Genomic DNA, 22706 nt, shown 5'->3' with positions numbered 1-22706 from the left:
CAAAGAACCAACCTCCGGGCTGATGATTTTAGGTTGTCCTCAAGAATTTGGAGGTAAGTGAAAATTAATATCCCCAACAGGGACCAATAAATAAATCTAAATCAAATTCTCCTTTTTCATTGTCCCATTTACTCTCTGTAAATCACCAGTTCCATTGGCAGCAAAACAGGCCCAGAGCATAATACTACCACCACCATGCTTGACGGTAGGAATGGTGTTCCTGGGATTAAAGGCCTCACCTTTTCTCCTCCAAACATATTGCTGGATATTGTGGTTGGCCAGCTCATTTTTTGTTTCATCTAACCACATAACTTTCCTTCAGAAGGTCTTATCTTTGTCCATGTGATATATATATAGATATTTGATCCATCCATCCATTTTCTACCGATTGTCCCTTTCAGGGTCGAGGGGGTGCTGGAGCCTATCCCAGCTTTCTTGATAAGTTTCTTTGAACTATGACAAGGCAAGTTTCTTTGAACTATAGAATAGAATAGACAGTAATTTATTGATTGAATTCAGCACCACAGTTCGCTCTCAATAAACAGTACTACTCAGTGGCCTAGTGGTTAGAGTGTCCGCCCTGAGATCAGTAGGTTGTGAGTTCAAACCCCGGCCGAGTCATGGGACCCATTACCTCCCTGCTTGGCACTCAGCATCAAGGGTTGGAATTGGGGGTTAAATCACCAAAAATGATTCCCGGGCATGACCACCACAGCTCCCCTCACCTCCCAGGGGGTGGGTCAAATGCAGAGGACAAATTTCACCACACCTAGTGTGTGTGGCAATCATTGATACTTTAAACACTTAGGTATTTTTTACATGTGGATAATATAAATACAGTCTATTATACAGCATTATTCACATGGGAATAATATAAATACAGTCTATTATACAGTATTATTCACATTCAAGATTCAAGATTGTTTATTGTCATATGCACAGTTAAACAGTTTGCCGTACAATGAAAATCTTACTTTGCTAGTCCACCCTTCAACAAGTCACACCGTGCTTAGCTAAAATAAAAATAAAAAATGTTATATACAAGGCACAGTGAGTAACATAACATTATTGCACATTCTGGTTCACAGTCAACAGTATAAATATGGAGGTGACATTGGGTCACAGCAGCAGTTTAAAGTGTCTTTAGTGATCAAAGGTGAAAAGTGTCTACAGTGATGGTTCACAGTTCTGGGGTGGTCATGGTAGCTGTCTTTTGTTCAAAAGATAAAAGTAAAAAAGGGGTGGGGGTTATGTACTGAGCAGTTTTAATCACTCGCTGGAGTGCCTTCCTGTCCTTAGCAGCGCAGTTTCCATACCAGACCGTGATTGAGCTGGTAAGGACACTCTCAACCGTACTTCTATAGAAGTTGCTGAGAATTGTGTGTGGCATGCCAAATTTTCTCAGCCTTCTTAGGAAGTACAGTCGCTGCTGGGCTTTCTTTACTGTTTGTTGGGTGTTGTGATCCCAGGTGAGGTCCTCGCTGATGTGGGTCCCGAGGAAATTTAAAGGTTTTCACCCTGTCCACCTCTGTCTCCCCTATGTACAGAGGTGTGTACTGTGCATTATACAGCATTATTCACATGTGAATAATATAAATACAGTCTATTATACATTCAAGTACAGTCAAAAAGGAACATATGCATGACATCATTTGTTGAACTATGACAATACACAAATTAGAAGCAGCTAATTAAATGAACTATGACATCATTTGACATCAGATGTCTCTCCAGAGAGTGGTGAGGACGGCGGAAAAGATCATCAGGACTCCTCTTCCTCCTATCCAGGAGATCGCAAAAAGCCGCTGCCTGACCAGGGCTCAGAAAATCTGCAAAGACTCCTCCCACCCCCACCAAGGACTGTTTTCACTGCTGGACTCTAGAAAGAGGTTCCGCAGCCTCCGAAGCAGAACCTCCAGGTTCTGTAACAGCTTTTTCCCTCAGGCCGTGAGATTCTTGAACGCATCATAATTAAAGAATCCCCTCAACTCCCCCCAAAATGGATTAACTCGCTGGAATAAAAAAGACAATATAACATCCATCCATAAACGTGGACGCATGGGGAAAAGTGCACATATTTATCTGTACAGTAATCTATGTATTTATTTATATATATTTATATATATTTATTTATTTTATATATATAAATGTATATATTATTTATTTATATATGCACCTTATTGCTTTTTTATCCTGCACTACCATGAGCTTATGTAACGAAATTTCGTTCTTATCTGTGCTGTAAAGTTAAAATTTGAATGACAATAAAAAGGAAGTCTAAGTCTAAGTCTAATTTGTTGAACTATGACAAAACACAAATTAAAAACAGCTAATTAAATGAGATATTAATTAAAACAATAGTATTCAAATGACACTTTAGGATTACTGAATTGGAAATGACAAGATATTTGAAGAATATTTTAATGATAAAATAAATCCAGTTGTTGGTAACCGGGTTTACAACAGCGACTCCCAGCGTGCATGAGGAGAAATGCAAGCGGCCAACACTTGTACTCCATCAAAGCGAAGATGGCGGAGGGTGAATTGAACGTGGACAGCCTCATCTCTCGGCTCTTGGAAGGTGAGGAGGATTTAAGGGAAAGCTCTCGAACGTCACAGCGGTTGTGTTGGCCTTCACTCGGACTCGTTATTCTCCGGTTCTCCCGTCCGCTCGCCGCAATTACGTCGCAAAAAACTAGTGGGCTCTCGCTAACGTTAGCCTAGCGGCGTTTCCTTGCCAGCTAGCTCGGAGCCGCTGGTGTTTATAAACAGTCGGCGGGGTGAACGCCTACGTGTCGCCGTTAAAAAACGCGTCGTAAACCGCCTAATAACCGTCTAATACCTACTTTGGTATTTCGCGTTTGGCTTGTGTTAGCGCGGTATATTCCACATTGTTATTCGGGGTATGGAACTAGCGTTACACCGAGAAGGAGTGGCAGTTACGTGTGTGTTTAGATGCGTCCAAATGACTCTGGAACGTTACCAACGTTACTTGTTATTGTTTGTATACCTCGGAACATGTGTACAGTTGCAATATGACACGTTTTCATGTGGTCATTTCTCATGACATTTAGGAACAAATAAGTAGGAGGAAGCAAAGCTTATTTGAACCCTACCACTTTTCGTATCATAGCAATTGGTAACGTATGTTCTAGGCCAGTGTTATTCAACCTTTTTTGAGCCAAGGCACATTTTTTTTGCGTTGAAAATATCCGCAAGCACGCCACCAGCAGAAAACATTAAAAAACGAAACTCCGTTGACAATAAAAAGCCGTTGTCGCAATTGTTGGATATGACTTTTAAACCATAACAAAGCATGCATCACTAAAGCTCTTGTCTCAAAGTAGGTGTACTGTCACCACCTCCTATTTTGGTGACTTTTTCTCTTTTTTTTGGTATTTTCCTGTAGCAGTTTCATGTCTTCCTTTGAGCGATTTTTCCCGCACCTGCTTTGTTTTAGCAATCAAACATATTTCAGTTGTTTTTATCCTTCTTTGTGGGGACGTTGTTGATTGTCATGTCATGTTCGGATGTACTTTGTGGACGCTGTTTTTGCTCCACAGTAAGTCTTTGCTGTCGTCCAGCATTCTGTTTTGGTTTAATTTGTAGCCAGTTCAGTTTTAGTTTCGTGCTGCATAGTCTTCCCTAAGCTTCAATTACTTTTCTTAGGGGCTCTCACTTTTTGTTTATTTTTGGTTTAAGCATTAGACACCCTTTTACCTGCACGCTGCCTACCGCTTTTCCGACATCTACAAAGCAATTCGCATCCGGCTGCTACCTACTGATATGGAAGAGTATTACACGGTTACTCTGCCGAGCTCTAGACAGCACAGACACTAAACAACAACACATCATTTGCAGACTATAATTACTATACTTAATTACTATATTTTTAACCCAAACAGGTGAAATTACATAATCTTCCACGGCATACCAGACTGTATCTCATGGCACACCAGTGTGCCGCGGCACAGTGGTTGAAAAACACTGTTCTAGGCCAGTGTTTTTCAACCTTTTTTGAGCCAAGCCACATTTTTTTTGCGTTGAAAATATCCGGAGGCACACCACCAGTAGAAAACATTAAAAAACAAAACTCTGTTGACAATAAAAAGCCGTTGTCGCAATTGTTGGATATGACTTTTAAACCATAACCAAGCATGCATCACTATAGCTCTTGTCTCAAAGTAGGTGTACTGTCACCACCTCCTATTTTGGTGACTTTTTGTCTTTTTTTGGAATTTTCCTGTAGAAGTTTCATGTCTTCCTTTGAGCGATATTTCCCGCATGTACTTTGTTTTAGCGATCAAAAATATTTCAGTTGTTTTCATCCTTCTTTGTGGGGACGTTGTTGATTGTCATGTCATGTTCGGATGTACTTTGTGGACGCTGTTTTTGCTCCACAGTAAGTCTTTGCTGTCGTCCAGCATTCTGTTTTGGTTTAATTTGTAGCCAGTTCAGTTTTAGTTTCGTGCTGCATAATCTTCCCTAAGCTTCAATTACTTTTCTTAGGGGCTCTCACTTTTTGTTTATTTTTGGTTTAAGCATTAGACACCCTTTTACCTGCACGCTGCCTACCGCTTTTCCGACATCTACAAAGCAATTCGCCACCGGCTGCCACCTACTGATATGGAAGAGTATTACACGGTTACTCTGCCGAGCTCTAGACAGCACCGACACTCAACAACAACACATCATTTGCAGACTATAATTAGTATACTTAATTACTATATTTTTAACCCAAACAGGTGAAATTACATAATCTTCCACGGCATACCAGACTGTATCTCATGGCACACTACTGTGCCGCGGCACAGTGGTTGAAAAACACTGTTCTAGGCCAGTGTTTTTCAACCTTTTTTGAGCCAAGGCACATTTTTTTTGCGTTGAAAATATCCGTAAGCACACCACCAGTAGAAAACATTAAAAAACGAAACTCCGTTGACAATAAAAAGCCGTTGTCGCAATTGTTGGATATGACTTTCAAACCACAACCAAGCATGCATCACTATAGCTCTTGTCTCAAAGTAGGTGTACTGTCACCACCTCCTATTTTGGTGACTTTTTCTCTTTTTTTGGTATTTTCCTGTAGCAGTTTCATGTCTTCCTTTGAGCGATATTTCCCGCACCTGCTTTGTTTTAGCAATCAAAAATATTTCAGTTGTTTTTATCCTTCTTTGTGGGGACATTGTTGATTGTCATGTCATGTTCGGATGTACTTTGTGGACGCCGTCTTTGCTCCACAGTAAGTCTTTGCTGTCGTCCAGCATTCTGTTTTTGTTTACTTGGTAGCCAGTTCAGTTTTAGTTTTGTTCTGCATAGCCTTCCCTAAGCTTCAATGCCTTTTCTTAGGGTCACTCACTTTTCTTTATTTTTGGTTTAGGAATTAGACACCTTTTTTACCTGCACGCTGCCTCCCGCTGTTTCCGACACCTACAAAGCAATTTACTACCGGCTGCCACCTACTGATATGGAAGAGTATTACACGGTTACTCTGCCAAGCTCTAGACAGCACCGACACTCAACAACAACACATCATTTGCAGACTATAATTACTGGTTTGCAAAAAAATATTTTTAACCCAAACAGGTGAAATTACATAATGTCCCACGGCACACCAGACTATCTCACGGCACAGTGGTTGAAAACCACTGTTCTGGGCCAGTGTTTTTCAACCTTTTTTGAGCCAAGGCACATTTTTTTCATTGAAAAAATCCGGAGGCACACCACCAGCAGAAACCATTAAAAAATGAAGCCGATATTGACAATAAAAAGTTGTTTTCGCAATTGTTTGATATGAATTCAAACTATAACCAAGCATGCATCACTATAGCTCTTGTCTTAAAGTAGGTGTACTGTCACGACCTGTCACACCAAGCCGTGACTTAATTTAAGTTTTTTGGTGTTTTCCTGTGTCTAGTGTTTTAGTTCTTGTCTTGCACTCCTATTTTAGTGGCTTTTCCTGTTTTGTTTTGTAGCAGTTTCATGTCTTCCTTTGAGCGCTATTCACCGCACCTGCTTTGTTTTAGCAATCAAGACTTTGATTAAGTTTTGCGGATGCTATCCTTCTTTGTGGGGACATTGTTGATTGTGATGTCATGTTCGGATGTACTCTGTAGACGCCATCTCTGCTCCACACACCGTAAGTCTTTGCTGTCGTCTGCATATTGTGATCACGACAAACCATCGTCGTCGTTACCGACATCTACAAAGCAATTAGCTACCTGCTGCTACCTACTGATATAGAAGAGTATTACACGGTTACTCTGGACAGTACAGACACTCAACAACGGCACATTATTTGCAGATTATAACTACTGGTTTGCAAAAATATTTTTAACCCAGTTAGGTGAAATCACATAATCTCCCACGGCACACCAGGCTGTATTTCATGACACGCCGCGGCACTGTGGTTGAAAAACACTGTTCTTGGCAGTGTTGGCGCTAGGAATTTAGGGTTAGGGAACCCCATCAAGTCATAAAAATGGGGTCCCACAGTAAATGTTTGTGGTCCCACTGTTTTGTAACCGTTTTGACAACAAATGATAAATGTATGCATTATCCTGTTATATCTCACATTATATATTGTGTTTTGGAAAAAGGTTGTCATAAACGTTACTTAATTCATTAAAAAAAATAATACAAAAGAAAACAAATTTGTATGCATATATACATTTATTCAGTTATAAACATTCATTCACTTTTTTTCCTTCATGGATCTAAACTTTACCGCTGCCGGTAGTTTTTTCTATATTTATATTTAATAAGTTGTAGGTGTATTTATTTCAGTATAAAAGTGTAAAAAGTTGTTTGCTTCTGTCATGAAATTATGATAATCGTGTGCCAGGTCATACATACATTATTTATGTAACGCTTAAATCTCTAGAGTCTACATCAACTTCAGATTTATCTGTCAATTCTAATTCTAATTTATTTTTTTATGTTTGTTTGTTTTCTGCCCCTTTTGTCAAAGAAAACTGTTTTTTATGGCAAACGCACAAAAATATTTTTCAAAGTGGAATATTTGATGTGAAGTAATCCGATTCTTGGATAAGTCAATAATTCATAAAAACATTAATTTTGATTCAATATTATGTTACTTTTGACACCCCTGCTATAGATAATAAAAAATTAAATCTTATAAGTCTATCGATAAAAAGCAGAGCCTGGCGACGCATGCGCGTTTATCACCCGACTTTTAACAAACACAAGAAAAAGAGAGCACATTACTCCTGTTTTAGCCTCCCTCCACTGGCTGCCTGTGTCTTTTAGAGTCCATTTTAAAATTATCTTGTTTTTAAAACCTTACATGGTCTTGCCCCACCTTACCTCTCTGAGCTGCTCCACCTCTATGCCCCCACCCGGTCCCTCAGGTCAGCTGATTAGCTGATCCTGGAGGTACCCAAATCCAAGCGTAAGCTCAGAGGGGACAGAGCCTTCTCTGTTGCGGGCCCCAAACTCTGGAATGATCTTCCACTCCATGTGAGACAGGCCCCTTCTTTGGCTATTTTTAAGACCCTTCTTAAAACCCATTTTTATTCACTGGCTTTTAACCCAGCATGAGACTTTAAACTGTTTTTAACCTTTAACTTTTTTAACTGCTTTTTATCTAACAAAATTGTTCTTAGGGTAATTTTGTATTTGCTTTTTTAATGTGTATTTTACTTCTGTTTTAAATTTTATTTTTTAGTCTGTCCTTTGCCTTTATTTCTTTGTGGTGTACAGCCCTTTGTTTTTCAACTGTGGTTGTTTTTAAAGGGCTTTATAAATAAAGTTGGTATGGTATGGTATCATAAGGCACAGTCAGCATCTCTGCTTCAGTAAGCAATGATGGTGATGACCTCACTGTCAGCGATGCGAGCGACACTTGCTAACTTGACAGCCACTTCTCCAAGAGACTCCTTTAGAACACTCCTCGCACATTAACACTTCAAAAGGCACATATTTTCCCCGTTTGTTGACCTGCAAAGTATGTTTCTGGGGTGGAGGAGTCTGGTCTGGTGCTGGTTAGCTTGAAGCTAACAGCTAGCCTGTCTCCATCCTCGAACGATGTTGATCCAGCAGGAGATAAAAGTGAAGTTTCCATGGACTCACAAAGCCTAAAACAACTCATTTACTGGAGACATGGCACAGGATGAAGCTAAAAAGGTTGACTTTACACTCACCTCATTCTTGCTTTTGACAGCTCCTCGCGGTAAAGTTGTCCGAGTGCAAACTGAGGCAGTATTTGTGATTGATAAAACTTTCGGCGAATCAGAATTTACGACTAACAAAAACGCAATAAACGGAGACGGAAATTTGACCCGGCAAATATAAACAAACAAAACACAGGCGGAAAGCGATAATCGATAAAAAAAACAAGCAAACCAGAGTTTTAACCCGAAGAAGGCAGGGTCGGTAAAAAAAAAAATCTGCGTCCCACCGGAAATGCTCATCCTTTCTGATTTCAATGCGTAAAAAGCCACAAAAAGTGTGTTAACGCCTACACTGTCTTGGGGTTTGCAACGATTAGTTTTAACAATAATTTGATTCGATACAGAATTAGTGGTTGCAGATACGATCGGAATGATTCAGTGAGTTAAAATTGATTCAGTAACTTTATTAGTAAAAAAAAAAAAAAAAAAGCAGCGTTAGTGTGAAATAAATACTGGACACTGCAGTTGAAGTTTCCTATATTGCTGTTATTTCTTAAAAGGGAATTAGGTATACATAATTATGGATACAAACAAGCAGTAAACCATTAATGGGCGATAGATTCACATTTTATTTGAATAAAGTGCAACCAACACTTTCGGTTTAATTAACATGAGGAAACACTTTTCAACGTTCAAGCAATTTACAACAAAAGTACAGTAAGCAACATTTTAACAGTAGATTTACCTGCTAAATAAAGTTCCCAGATTTGGCCATACGGTATCTGTTTTCCTCTGTGGCATCGCCGATGAAGGACAGCGTCCCAGGTGTGCGGAAGCATGTATCCATGCTCCCTCATCCCTGCTGATGGTGTTGGCCCCTGCTTCCTAATTCCCATAGCCTCATTGACCCATCGTTTGTATTTGTTAATCATGAAATTACTTTTCCTTGGCTGCCAGTTGTAGTGTTGTCGCATCATGTTGTGTTACGGAAGTCATCGCGTCGCTGTAACTAACCAGCTCCGTTGTCACTTCTGTTGTATGGGCTGGGTCCTTTGTGGCTTAACGTCCTTAATATTAAAATTGCTGAACTTGATATAAAGTCTGACATTCTTAAACTCGATGTTCTCCTCTTTCTAGTATCAATAAAATGGATCAATCCCTCTTTAAAACGATCTTGGATCGATACCTATCTTCTGGAAGGCAAACTTGTCGAACACAGATCGATGTAGTTGAATCTAAGGAGTATAAATCGATATATCGATGAATCGTTACACCCATATTATGATAGCTTTCCGTTTTCATTTCATAAGATAATTTATGTCAAAGAATTCTAAATACAACTGTTCTCTTAAATAAATAGTTTGTTCAGTTAGGATTCACATAATGAGGTGAATAATATCTCTTTTTCAATAAAGTTCACAATGTCTATCAAAATTCTTCTTGTACTTTGTAAACATTTGTTGTTTGAACAGCCTCTTAAAGTGTATCATATTAGTACATAGTGCTGCGCGATATGGACGAAAAAGTATATCAATATATTTTTACTTAAACTCGATATTCGATATATATCTCGATATATTTTCCGGTGATTCACTGAAATCGAAGTGAATGACAACTGTACTGTAAACAGTCAGTGGGACTTTTATTAACCCAGATAGTCAAGATGGGTATTAACAGCACAGAAAATAAACTGTTTAAGTCGCACAGAATGACATAACATAAATAAAATAGAAAAATATTATTTTTATTTAAAATAACATAGCTGTGCAAATAAAACAAAATGTTTCAAACTCAGAACATGCCTTTTTTTGCCATACCAGAATATGATGAAGCGTATGTAGCACTTGGCTTCACTGGATCCACGGTGGGAGACGAGGAAATACCGGTGTGTTGTTTTCTTTAATGTTAATAAGCTTACAATGTTATGCAGAGGTATACTTATATACTAATTTTATAGACAAATTATATTATTTTTAGTCATGGTGGAGAGTATTTTCTTCTTACTTAGCAATGGGAGGGCGCAACAGAAAATATTTGAGAAGCACTAGCTAATCCATTACATAATTTAATTCCACATACTGACTGATATGCTAAATGATTTAAGTGTTATAAGTGTATTCTAATGTTTTAAGTTAGATTTTTCTCTAAGGTTATATTTCTCCTCTTTTATTGAGAAGAATTGTTGTACATTTTTGGGTAGCAGGTGATAGTTTGCTTTGTGCATAATTGTAACTGTTTACAAATGCATTGAACTGAATTTCAATATTTTTTAATCAATAAATAAAGGGTTGGTATGTTCTCTACATCCAACATTATGTATTATTCTAACTGACCTTTTCACTTAGATGTTCACTTAACTTCAATGCTTCTGTGACGTTTACAGCTAATGAAAAGGTTTTTAACATTTACAAAGAATGTATGTCACGTTATCCGTTTGGATGTGTTCTTCATTACATTGTTTTGACGTCGGCCGTGTCTTTAAAACATTTAAATTCCAGCTTTTGGAAAACGTTTCAGATGTTTTCCAGCTCGTAAAAACCTTTGCACATCTGCATTATTTACAAAAAGAAATTTAATGTAACAATGTAAACCTTCATCGTTACATAACTTTGATATCATATCTACTAGGGTTGGGCAACAAGGCTGAAAACTGTCGATCTCACGATCCACTCTTCCCTCACTCGTGAACAAGACTCCAAGGTACTTGAACTCCTCCACTGGGGGCAGGGTCTCCTCCGCAACCCGGAGATGGCACTGCACCCTTTTCCGGGCGAGAACCATGGGCTCGGACTTGAAGGTGCTGATTCTCATCCCAGTCGTTTCACACTCAGCTGCGAACCGATCCAGTGAGCTCAGCTCTCAAATGTAACCGTGCTCTGATTATAATCCCATCCGCTATCAAGGCAAAAAGGAAAGAAAATGTCAACACAACCATGGAAAACACTTAAACAATCAATGTTAATACAATTCTACAATCAATTTGAACACTTAACTGTAATCTCTTTAAAATGGAGGTGCAAATATAAGGAATATGTAAAAAATGCTTTAATAAATAGTGCAAAGTGTGAAAATGTAAACAAAGAGAAACCAGAGAAGAACTATTTTCTGCAGATTTCATGCCAAGAAGTTACGGCTGTGCTATAAGGAGTGAGTGTGGCTTAATTATTAAAGAATATGTTGAGAATGGATGCTAAGAATGTAACATTAATATGATGGAGCTTTTTCATAAATGTATTTGTGATGAACGGGAAACAAAAAAACAAAACAGAACAAAATAATGTACAACTGCATGCATAACACATTAGTAGTTTTTTCTGTTTTTATTTTGTAAATACTCTGAGATATGTGTAATAACCTTTTAGATTCTGCCTATTCCATTTTAGACTGTATGTATAAAACATGTTTTCTCGTTATCTGCCAAATGTTTAAATGTCTGTGTAAATGAAACTTGAAACTTGAACTTGAAGGTGGTGTGGTATTACCGGTCTTGGTGGGGCGGGCGCCCTGCATAATTTACACAACACATTAGACTTACTATCGTGTTTTTTAAAACCCAAAAAGCTGATGTGACTTTTGCTGTTTCATTGACAATTAATTCGCTCTCTGAAGCACACATTTTTAGTATGTTTTTTCACGCCATGCAAAGAATCAACCGTGAGACAACAACATGGCGCAACCAAATAGATAGTTGATACTCTTACCTAATTGGCTGATAGCGTGTCACTCCCACTGAGCAGTGATCACTTCCTGCGTTGCTCGGTTACCAGAGAGCGAGTGTCTTTGTTCATACAACCAACCTTGCTTTGCAACTTTCGACAGAAGAAAAGAAAATCTTGAACGTTTTGTTGAACACATTTTTTGTTCACATTGATTATTATTATTATATTGTCTACCGCAATATATATTGATATACCGTATAGGGACAAGCGGTAGAAAATGGATAGATACGCGCGCACATAGGTACTTGTACACATTCACTCTACAAACATACTTATTCACATACTGTACATACACAAGCACATATACACTCATGCATATAATCACGTTTCATCAAACATATATTAACATTCCCTGTGGGGAAACTGGGTGAAACACGGCACACTGATTAAGCTTAACTTATTTTTACTGTAACAATGTACAAGGTTAATATAGTTTGCTTCTCTTTACTCTCCTCCATTCACCTACTTTCTTTTGTAATTCAAGTGTTCATTACATATATGTATTGTTGCATTTGCAACAATTGTATTGTTGACAATAGAGGTAATTATTATTATTCATTATCAATAGTGCTATTTCTATTGGTATTTTTATAGATTCATCTGTAGTGCTATAATGTTAATTTTCATGATATGATGATATATATATTTTATTTTTTTTTAAATTTTATTTCAAATATGCAAAAAAAACCAAGAGCAAACCTGATCCAATACAGTGCTATAGCCTTAACAGCCATTATAACAAAATGAAAACAATGGAGAATAAAAAAAGAAAATGAACAATGGACTTTCTTTTCTTTTTATTTCACATGTTTGAAAAGGAGTGAGAAGAAGTTTACACTTGTTCATTTTCATTTTTGTGTTCTTAATATTTACTTCACTAACCGCTTCTCTGCTATCATTTTCATATCATATTTGTACATATAGTATTTGCTGATGTTGTGCTGTCGTTGTTTGTGTCTATGTCTTATCTCCCTCTTGTCCGATTTCCACCTCTGTCTTCTTTTTCTTCTTCTTTCTGTCCCTTCCTGCTCCGGTCCGGCTGGCCCAAACATTAAATACATCTATTTAATAAAGTCAAACACAAAACAGGCAACAAAAGAAGTATCCCACACTTCTCTTTTGTAAAGTAAATCTGTACAGCAGATATAGACATCTACATCAACAATTTGATTTGCCTGAGTGGCTGGACAGGACAAAAAATATATATGCATATATTAAGATGGTGCTTCGGATCACCCCCAAAATCGGATCACTTGTTCCTTACTGCGTTTATGACATTTCCTTAAAGATTCATCACAGTACTGTCATAACTTTTTGAGTTATGTTGCCAACTAACTGACAAACAAACCCGAGCAAATACGAAACCTCCCAGGGGATGTAAAACTGGGTCGTTATGTGAACCATTTTAATATTTAACTTTTAGGTGAGCAACATGGGCATGTTTGCTAACTTGGGCAGCCAGTTGTTAAATAAAAAATGTTATAGTGGGACGACCAGATTGCAAGCAAGCAGGGTGTTAAAGCAACAACAAAAAAAGAATATGATTTGCATCTCTAGTTTATCTTCCTAATAATGTTCCCCTAAGAGGTCGTTTCTGAGTGGTGGACCAAGCAAGCCACTTTGGCAACATAAAGTGTCCTTGGCACACTTTGAAGCAGCAGGAAATAAAATGTGTTTTATTCGATGCAGTTATTTTCACTGTGGAAGTGTCAGTGCTGTGATGAATGCACATAGACGGCAGCATTGTTAATACTTTAATGATGAAGAACAGCCAATGTGTCATGTTGTTTTTGCCTGTTGTGTGAATGGAGTGTTGTCTTGTAAAGGAGGCAGCATCTTCAGTTGAATAAATGAATCTACCCAAATAACAACCACAGTACCACGAACATCCATTTTTGTTTATAGCCGCTAAATTAGTGTACGGTTTTATTTGAGGGAACTGGTAAATAGAGCTATTAAAGCTGGGACTTTTGGCTGGTGAATAAATGCCGGGTCCTCCTCCGTATCGCCACAGTTCATAATTATATAAAGAATATGTTATCTTTATGGAGAATTACAGTGATTTTATATTTGGGGAGTGAGTTTAATGATGCGTTGAGTTAATATACTGTACATTCAGAAGGAAACACCCTACCATGTTGTCCAGTAGAGGTGGGAATCTTTGGGCACCTCACGATTTGATTCCGATTCTTGGTGTGATGATTTAATTCAGAATCGATTCTTGATTCAACCCGATTTTTGTAATATATTTATTGTTATATACATTATAATAAAACCTTTCCAGAACAGGTTACAAAAACTCATCTTGGCTGCTGACTATGGCTGGGCGATATGAACCAAAAGTGATACTGTGGTATTTTTAGTTCGAATGTATGTTCGATATGTATCAGTATATATTAAAAAAAATCGTTCAAAGGACTTAAGATTGCCTCAGTGTTGTATGGGTAGATATGCAGTGTTGAGAGCTCTCAGATTATTTTTGTTGTAAGTAGTAATGTAATGTTGTGTTTATTTTTTTTAAAGTAATGGGTGAGCCATTACAATGGCAAAGCAATTTTTGTTCATTTTGTTTATGAATGTTAGGTTTACAGCGCGGGGTAGATGGAGCTTCTACTCGCTAACTGCGGTGAAAGTTGCTGGCTGTTAAGTTAAAAACTACTTTTCAGCCACCCAGCCACTTCACTAGTGTCCGCCCTGAGATCGGTAGGTTGTGAGTTCGATTCTGAAACCCCGGCCGAGTCATACCAAAGACTATAAAAATGGGACCCATTACCTCCTTGCTTGGCACTCAGCATCAAGGGTTGGAAGTGGGGGTTAAATCACCAAAATGATTCCCGAGCACGGCCAACAATGCTGCTCACTGCTCCCCTCACATCCCAGGGGGTGGAACAAGGGGATGGGTCAAATGCAGAGGGTAATTTCACCACACCTAGTGTGTGTGTGACTATCAGTGGTACTTTAACTACAGTACCTTAGTCTGCACAGGCTATGGGGAGAGGCACTTTTAAATTGAGTTGTAGTTCAATATTTGACACACCGAGAAAATTGGTGTATGTTTAAATAAAGCTGCGGTCACTCACTAAAAGCCAAATGCAGTCGCTGACCAAAGCATTGTATCACACCCGAGAGTCGAGAAGTCGGTACCGCACGCCCTCTTTTTTAAAAAGTTTGATGCGCAGCTGGTCATTGTACGTTAGAGATGAGCAACAAGCGAGCTGAAATGGACAAAGGAAAGTCTACCTTACGGAAATATCAGGTTCAAAGCTGTGGCAAGTTCTCCGGACAAGAAAGGACTATTTTGCGCTGTGACCAAACACCTGCATCGCGCGTCGAAAGAGGTGGATGGTGCTTCACTTCCGTGTTCAGATTACGATTAAGGTGCAGTGATAACATAACATTTAGATTGTTACTGTTACATGTTTAGTAGGTAAGATGACATAAAAGCTCAACAGAAATGAAAGGCGTCGGCGGGATGGCGATAGGAGACTTTTTCTCTTGAAAACAGTCGGATCCGACATCAAAACATGTCAGGACACTTTCTCAAAACAATCACACACTTTTCCGGTTTCAAAATAAAAGCGCTACGCTATACATCCAGTTTAACTACATTTAGGGTTTCTCCTTAATGTACGGCTTCATATTAGCCGCCACACCTAACAAAATAAAGTAATATGATGTATTGTAGCGCCCAGGAGGAAGCAAACAAAGTCTGACTTTCTTTTTAGCTTTTATTGCCAATTTTATGCTAACAACGGGCCCAATTCCAACAAGTATTTCCGTGCACCCACGTCTGCCTCCTTGTTTCACTTCAAGACACACATTTGTTCATTCTCCGCCGACACTGTGTTCAAATACCATGGGAAAAATGATCACCATAACACAATAACATAACAAAACCGATGTTGTGATGACGTACACCAGGGGTCACCAACCTTTTTGAAACCAATAGCTAATTCTTGGGTACTGATTGATGCGAAGGGCTACCAGTTTGATACACACTTAAATAAATTGCCAGAAAAAGCCAATTTGCTCAATTTACATTTAACTCTGTTATTATTAATAATTAATGATATTTACACTTAATTGAACGGTTTAAAAGAGGAGAAAACACGAAACAAATTTTGAAACATAGTTTATCTTCAATTTCGACTCTTTAAAATTCAAAATTCTACCGAAAACAAGAAGAGAAAAACTAGCTAATTCGAATCTTTTTGAAAAAATTAAAAAAATAATTTATGGAACATCATTAGTAATTTTTCCTGATTAAGATTAATTTTAGAATTTTGATGACATGTTTTAAATAGGTTAAAATCCAATCTGCACTTTGTTAGAATATATAACAAATTGGACCAAGCTATATTTCTAACAAAGACAAATCATTATTTCTTCTAGATTTTCCAGAACAAAAATTTTAAAAGAAATTCAAAAGACTTTGAAATAAGATTTAAATTTGATTCTACAGATTTTCTAGATTTGCCAGAATAATTTTTTTGAATTTTAATCATAATAAGTTTGAAGAAATATTTCACAAATATTCTTCGTCGAAAAAACAGAAGCTAAAATGAAGAATTAAATAAAAATTTATTTATTATTCTTTACAATAAAAAAAATGTATTTACTTGAACATTGATTTAAATTGCCAGGAAAGAAGAGGAAAAAATGTAAAAGGTATATGTGTTTAAAAATCCTAAAATAATTTTTAAGGTTGTATATTTTTTTCTAAAATTGCCTTTCTGAAAGTTATAAGAAGCAAAGTAAAAAAATTAATGAATTTATTTAAACAAGTGAAGACCAAGTCTTTAAAATATTTTCTTGGATTTTCAAACTCTATTTGAGTTTTGTCTCTCTTAGAATTAAAAATGTCGGGCAAAGCGAGACCAGCTTGCTAGTAAATAAATACAATTTAAAAAATAGAGGCAGCTCACTGGTAAGTAGGGATGATGTTTGATAAGAAATTATCGAGTTCGAGCCTGTTATCGAATCCTCTTATCGAACCGATTCCTTATCGATTCTCTTATCGAGTCCAGATAGGTTGTTGTATATGGGAAAAAAAACACACAATATTTGGTTTAACAAAAGCTCACTTTTATTTTATAAGAAAACAATTTAATCTAATAAATAAATAAATATTGACTGTTACCCCCCTAAAAAAATAAAATAAAATAAATAAATATTGACTGTTGTTACCCAAAGTATATTAAGTGGGATTTTTTCAGAAAAACAAATATATAAATGATAAATGATAAATGGGTTATACTTGTATAGCGCTTTTCTACCTTCAAGGTACTCAAAGCGCTTTGACAGTATTTCCACATTCACCCATTCACACACACATTCACACACTGATGGCGGGAGCTGCCATGCAAGGCGCTAACCAGCAGCCATCAGGAGCAAGGGTGAAGTGTCTTGCCCAAGGACACAACGGACGTGACTAGGAAGGTAGAAGGTGGGAATTGAACCCCAGTAACCAGCAACACTCCGATTGCTGGCACAGCCACTCTACCAACTTCGCCACGCCGTCCTACAGTAACACAAAAGCAACCTGTCTCTGTGATCACTATAGGTGTATAAATAATAATATAGTGTTAAATAAAATCAGGCCCTTGGGCACAAAACTGAAAATAATACAGCTCTCCAAAAAGTGCACTTCTGCTGCTATTTGACAGAACTGTTTGTTATGATGCTTTGACATTTTTGCACTTTATTTCTTTATTGAAAGAAAATTCTATGAAGACAAAAGTTCTTTGCAAATGTGGATACAATGCTAAAAAAATGAAAAGTTAAAGCTAAAAAAAGAAATACACTTTGAGTTAACATTATTTCCTTATATGGGGAAATATGTTATGAGCTAAGGAATATAACAACTACACTACCCAGCATGCAACGGGAGTGACGAGCATGCGCGGTAGCCCCGAAAAGTGTTGTTGCATATCGTCCCCCGGCAGCTAAGAATGAGCACGCTGTGAAAGTAAACGTCAAGAACTCAGCCAACACGCCTCGTCTGCATTATTTATAATTAGACAGACAACACATATACAGTGTGATTTGGTTTTGTTTACAAGGAAAGAAAAACGAAAGTTAAAAAAGGGAGATGTCATATATGTATGTGCTGCGCTTGCTTTAAGAACGTTGTGACAGCTGCCGTAAAGGAGGTACGTTGCTAGCCTGGTTGCTATGTTTCCGGTTGGTCGTAAAAGTGTTGGTCATGTGTTTGTACCCTGCTCAAATCTCTCAGTAAAGTTATTCATTGTAATGACTGAGCTACGTGACGCCATTTCTTGTGATGTCCAACGGAGCATTTCTGGTCGGGACGGGATTCGTTCCCAGGGATTCGAATAAAGAACCAACTCTTTTTCTTTACTATAGTGGTCTCGATAACGGGTACCGGTTCTCAAAAAGGGATTCGAGTCCGAGGACTCGGTTCTTTTCTTATCGAACAACCGAGAAAACCGGTTCCGAGTATCATCCCTACTGGTAAGTGCTGCTATTTGAGCTAATTTTAGAACAGGCCAGCGGGCGACTCATCTGCTCCTTACGGGCGACCTGGTGCCCGCGGGCACCGCGTTGGTGACCCCTGACGTACACTATACGCACGGGGTTGTCTAAATGAGGCAGCGCGTCCGTGCTGTGTACGTACTTTAATATATTTGAGATATACCCGCGGACAGCGATCTTCACAATTTAAGATGACAGTGGCCGCTTTTAATGACAGAAAGGCTCCCAGCAACACGAAGCAAGTGTGACGTCAGACTCCCTTTTCGTCATGCACATGGCGCGACAGAAGTATCCACACAGAGTCGCCAATAACACCAAAAATAGATGCTAGATTTGTTGCCAGTCCGTTTCTTGAAAGAGTGACTACAGGGATTACAGAAATCTCTAAAGAAAAAAAAAAATCTCAACAAAGTACATTGTATAATAAGCAGCAACAATTTAAAAATAGAACAAAACCATATTATGTTTGAAAACATATATATATATATATATATATATATACATATATATGTATATATATATATGTATATATATATATATATATATATATATATATATATATATATATATATATATATATATATATATATATATATATATATATATATATATATATATATATATATACATATATATGTATATATATATATATATATATATATATATATATATATATATATACATATATATGTATATATATATAAACGATATATAAACATACAAGCATATAAAGCCGCTGCCTGACCAGGGCTCAGGAAATCTGTAGAGACTCCTCCCACCCCCACGAAGGACTGTTTTCACTGCTGGACTCTGGAAAGAGGTTCCGCAGCCTCCGTAGCAGAACCTCCAGGTTCTGTAACAGCTTCTTCCCTCAAGCCATAAGACTCTTGAACGCATCATAATAATCCCCTCAATTCCCCCAAAAAACGGATTAACTCGCTGGACTATAAAGACAATATAACATACATCCGTAAACGTGGACGCATATGCAAAAGTGCAATATATTTATCTGTACAGTAATCTATTTATATCTGCACCTTATTGCTCTTTTATCCTGTACTACCACGAGCTAATGCAACAAAATGTTGTTCTTATCTGTACTGTAAAGTTTAAATTTGAATGACAATAAAGGAAGTCTAAGTCTAATATATATGTTAATACTATACTTAATAATAACCAATTTTTTGTAAATGTATATTCACATTTTTTTGTCTTTTTAAAGAATACATGCATCACAGCAAATATAAAAATATCGAAATATCAACCCTAACCATGTCCCCACCGCCACAGGTATTTTTAAGGAAAACCCAGACATTAAGAAAATAAAAATGTCTTACATTACGATCAGGCTTTCTCAGAGATGTTTGTAATGTATTCTGTGATATTTGCGTCTAAAGAAATGCTCGCACATCATTTGAGGAATATGAGGCCGGGTGGGGTGGTGGGTGGGGGGTTTCTGGCCGGCTGAAATATTGTGTAAATTCTTTTATAACATGTTCTGGTTTGAGTCCTCAATTACAGAATGATTAGCAGGCTTAATATTACATTTTATTAAATAATAGAGAAGGTTAAAACATTGTCATGCAGTAATATTAAGACCATTAACTGTGCAACATGTAACACGATTTATTGCATTCATTTATTTCTAGTATGTAAGTGCAGCAAGGATGCAATTACCCACAATGGAATTTAAAAAAAAACTTCTCAAGTCAGAAGGATTTAATGTTAACAAGCATAGAGAACATTGTGTCCTTCCACATGTGCGTTGGAGCAGTTGCTTAGTTTATGATGCTGGCAAATCTGCGTCATTGTTTTATTTTAGCCTTTGCCCCGCGCTGTGTTCTGACCAAGGTAATCTCTTTTAAAAGTGCCAGAGCTTGCAGGAGTGCTAGTACATTTATTCTTTAGTGATATGTTCGTATGTGAAAAAGGGTATGTGTCTATGATTGACAGTTATAATTGTGCCTTTCTTCTTTGCACTGCAAATTGACGCTGCTTCACACCTGAAGGTCCTAACAATATAAAAAAAAAGTACATGAATTGATATAGACAAAGTTTAGCTGGCGGACTAAAATCTATTTTTCACACAAATTTGTGTTAACTAGTTAGCAAGGTAATCTTCCCGAGTTGAGATTGCATCCCCCAGATGTCCGACATCTTACCTCCGCTCTAACTGCTTGCGTATCACAGAAGTACCGCCATAAAAAACAAGGTATTCATGTCTTAAACAAGACTATGGTAAAATGTTCCCACACTTAACATGTTTTCACCAGCGATGTTGTTGCGATTGGCCGCGCTGACTTGCTTCTGTTTGGTAAAGCATGAGTAATGACTAGGGACGGGTACCGAATCCGGTACTTTTTTGGCACCGGCCGAATCTCGCCGGTCGTACCAGGCACCGTTTCACGTGAAATCTAACAATGCCATGTTTTGCTACCGGGTTTGCGTGTTACGTCACGCCGGTTGCTGGGCACTTCGGCACTTGTCGATTACTCCAGCAGCATAGAGAGTGGACTCAAAAAATGCTCCATCATAAGTAAAGCTCCACTTTTCATAAAATGCGCTAGCTTGATGCTAATATAGATTGGCTTTGCTATTGACATGGTACTGATTAGCATCAGCAATTTCACATGGCGATTTCAAACCTCCAAATTTGTTAATGAAAACTACAACTAACTTAAACTTAGACAAACTTTATTGATCCACAAGGGAAGTTATGTTAACACTTTTTAGGGCACAAAACCCCCCGACACCGTAAATTATACCGTATTTTTCGGACTATAAGTCGCAGTTTTTTTCATAGTATGGCCGGGGGTGCGACTTATACTCAGGAGCGACTTATGTGTGAAATTATTAACACATTACCGTATAATATCAAATAATATTATTTAGCTCATTCACGTAAGAGACTAGACGTATAAGATTTCTGAGATAGGCTCCAGCGCCCCCCGCGACCCCGAAGGGAATAAGCGGTAGAAAATGGATGGATGGGATTTAGCGATTAGGAGTGACAGATTGTTTGGTAAACGTATAGCATGTTCTATATGTTATAGTTATTTGAATGACTCTTACCATAATATGTTACGTTAACATACCAGGCACGTTCTCAGTTGGTTATTTATGCCTCATATAACGTCAGCCTGTTGTTCACTATTCTTTATTTATTTTAAACTGCCTTTCAAATGTCTATTCTTGGTGTTGGGTTTTATCAAATAAATTTCCCCCAAAAATGCGACTTATACTCCAGTGCGACTTATATATGTTTTTTTCCTTCTTTATTATGCATTTTCGACAGGTGCGACTTATACTCCGGTGCGACTTATACTCCGAAAAATACTGTACACTACCGCCATTTAACGTTTTGGACTTGAAACTGTAATTGCAACTTAATGTTATACTTGCAAATTAGACTCAGAATTGTGATAATTAGGCATGTAAAATGTCAGTGAAAACACGGAAATCTGCATTTTTAAACGTTAATTTTTTAGTCAAAATATTATTTCCGTGTTTTTTTAATGAAATATTGTAACGTGTAAGGACGGGAGTCAAAGGAAGAGTGTGAAAAGATGGCGCTAATTGTATTAATAACATTCAGACTCTGTTCTATTATCAGCAATCGAGCTGATACACAGTACAGGCCAAAAGTTTGGACACACCTTCTCATTCAATGTGTTTTCCTTATTTTCATGACTATTTACATTGTAGATTGTCACTGAAGGCATCAAAACTATGAATGAACACATGTGGAGTTAAGTAAAGTTATAGTGCCAAAGATTGTCACACACACACTAGGTGTGGCGAAATTATTCTCTGCATTTGACCCATCACCCTTGGTCACCCCCTGGGAGGTGAGGGAAGCAGTGAGCAGCAGCGGTGGCTGCGCCCGGGGATCATTTTTGGTGATTTAACCCCCAATTCCAACCCTTGATGCTGAGTGCCAAGCAGGGAGGTAATGGGTCCCATTTTTATAGTCTTTGGTATGACTCGGCCGGGGTTTGAACTCACAACCTACCGATCTCAGGGCGGACACTCTAACCACAAGGCCACTGAGTTGTGTACTTAACAAAAAAATGTAAAAGAACTGAAAACATGTTTTATATTCTAGTTTCTTCAAAATAGCCACCCTTTGTTCTGATTACTGCTTTGCACACTCTTGGCATTCTCTCGATGAGCTTCAAGAGGTAGTCACCTGAAATGTTTTTTTTTACTTCACAGGTGTGCTTGAAGCTCAGTGATTTATTATGCCGGTCCTTGATGACGATTATACGATGATCAGATCTTGCAGGACTGACTAAACGGTTCATTGTGTCCCATCCTACTTTTCATGTCACGTGATTGAGAGAGAGCCCATCCCAGACAC

At 37.8% G+C, this 22706-nt stretch overlaps 1 protein-coding gene and 1 long non-coding RNA gene across 2 annotated transcripts in view; both read left to right on the top strand.

Moving 5' to 3' along the window:
• Positions 1 to 1287: 1287 nt before the first annotated feature.
• Positions 1288 to 2008, top strand: LOC133645580 (uncharacterized). The gene is made up of 3 exons (XR_009825141.1): positions 1288 to 1334; positions 1470 to 1549; positions 1723 to 2008. It is a non-coding gene; the product is annotated as an uncharacterized LOC133645580 (long non-coding RNA).
• Positions 2009 to 2460: 452 nt separating this feature from the next.
• The window catches only part of LOC133646237 (serine/threonine-protein phosphatase PP1-beta catalytic subunit-like), a 32720-nt gene continuing 12474 nt past the window's right edge, over positions 2461 to 22706 (top strand). The window contains exon 1 of the mRNA XM_062041399.1: positions 2461 to 2581. Within this exon, the coding sequence (XP_061897383.1) occupies positions 2482 to 2581 (100 nt within the window). The 5' untranslated portion in view covers positions 2461 to 2481. The remainder of the gene's footprint in view (positions 2582 to 22706) is intronic.

Source organism: Entelurus aequoreus, linkage group LG03 (assembly GCF_033978785.1).
Source record: "Entelurus aequoreus isolate RoL-2023_Sb linkage group LG03, RoL_Eaeq_v1.1, whole genome shotgun sequence".
Taxonomy (NCBI): Eukaryota; Metazoa; Chordata; class Actinopteri; order Syngnathiformes; family Syngnathidae; genus Entelurus; species Entelurus aequoreus.
The sequence above is the reverse complement of the archived record's forward strand: the minus strand, read 5'-3'. Positions and strand labels throughout refer to the sequence as shown.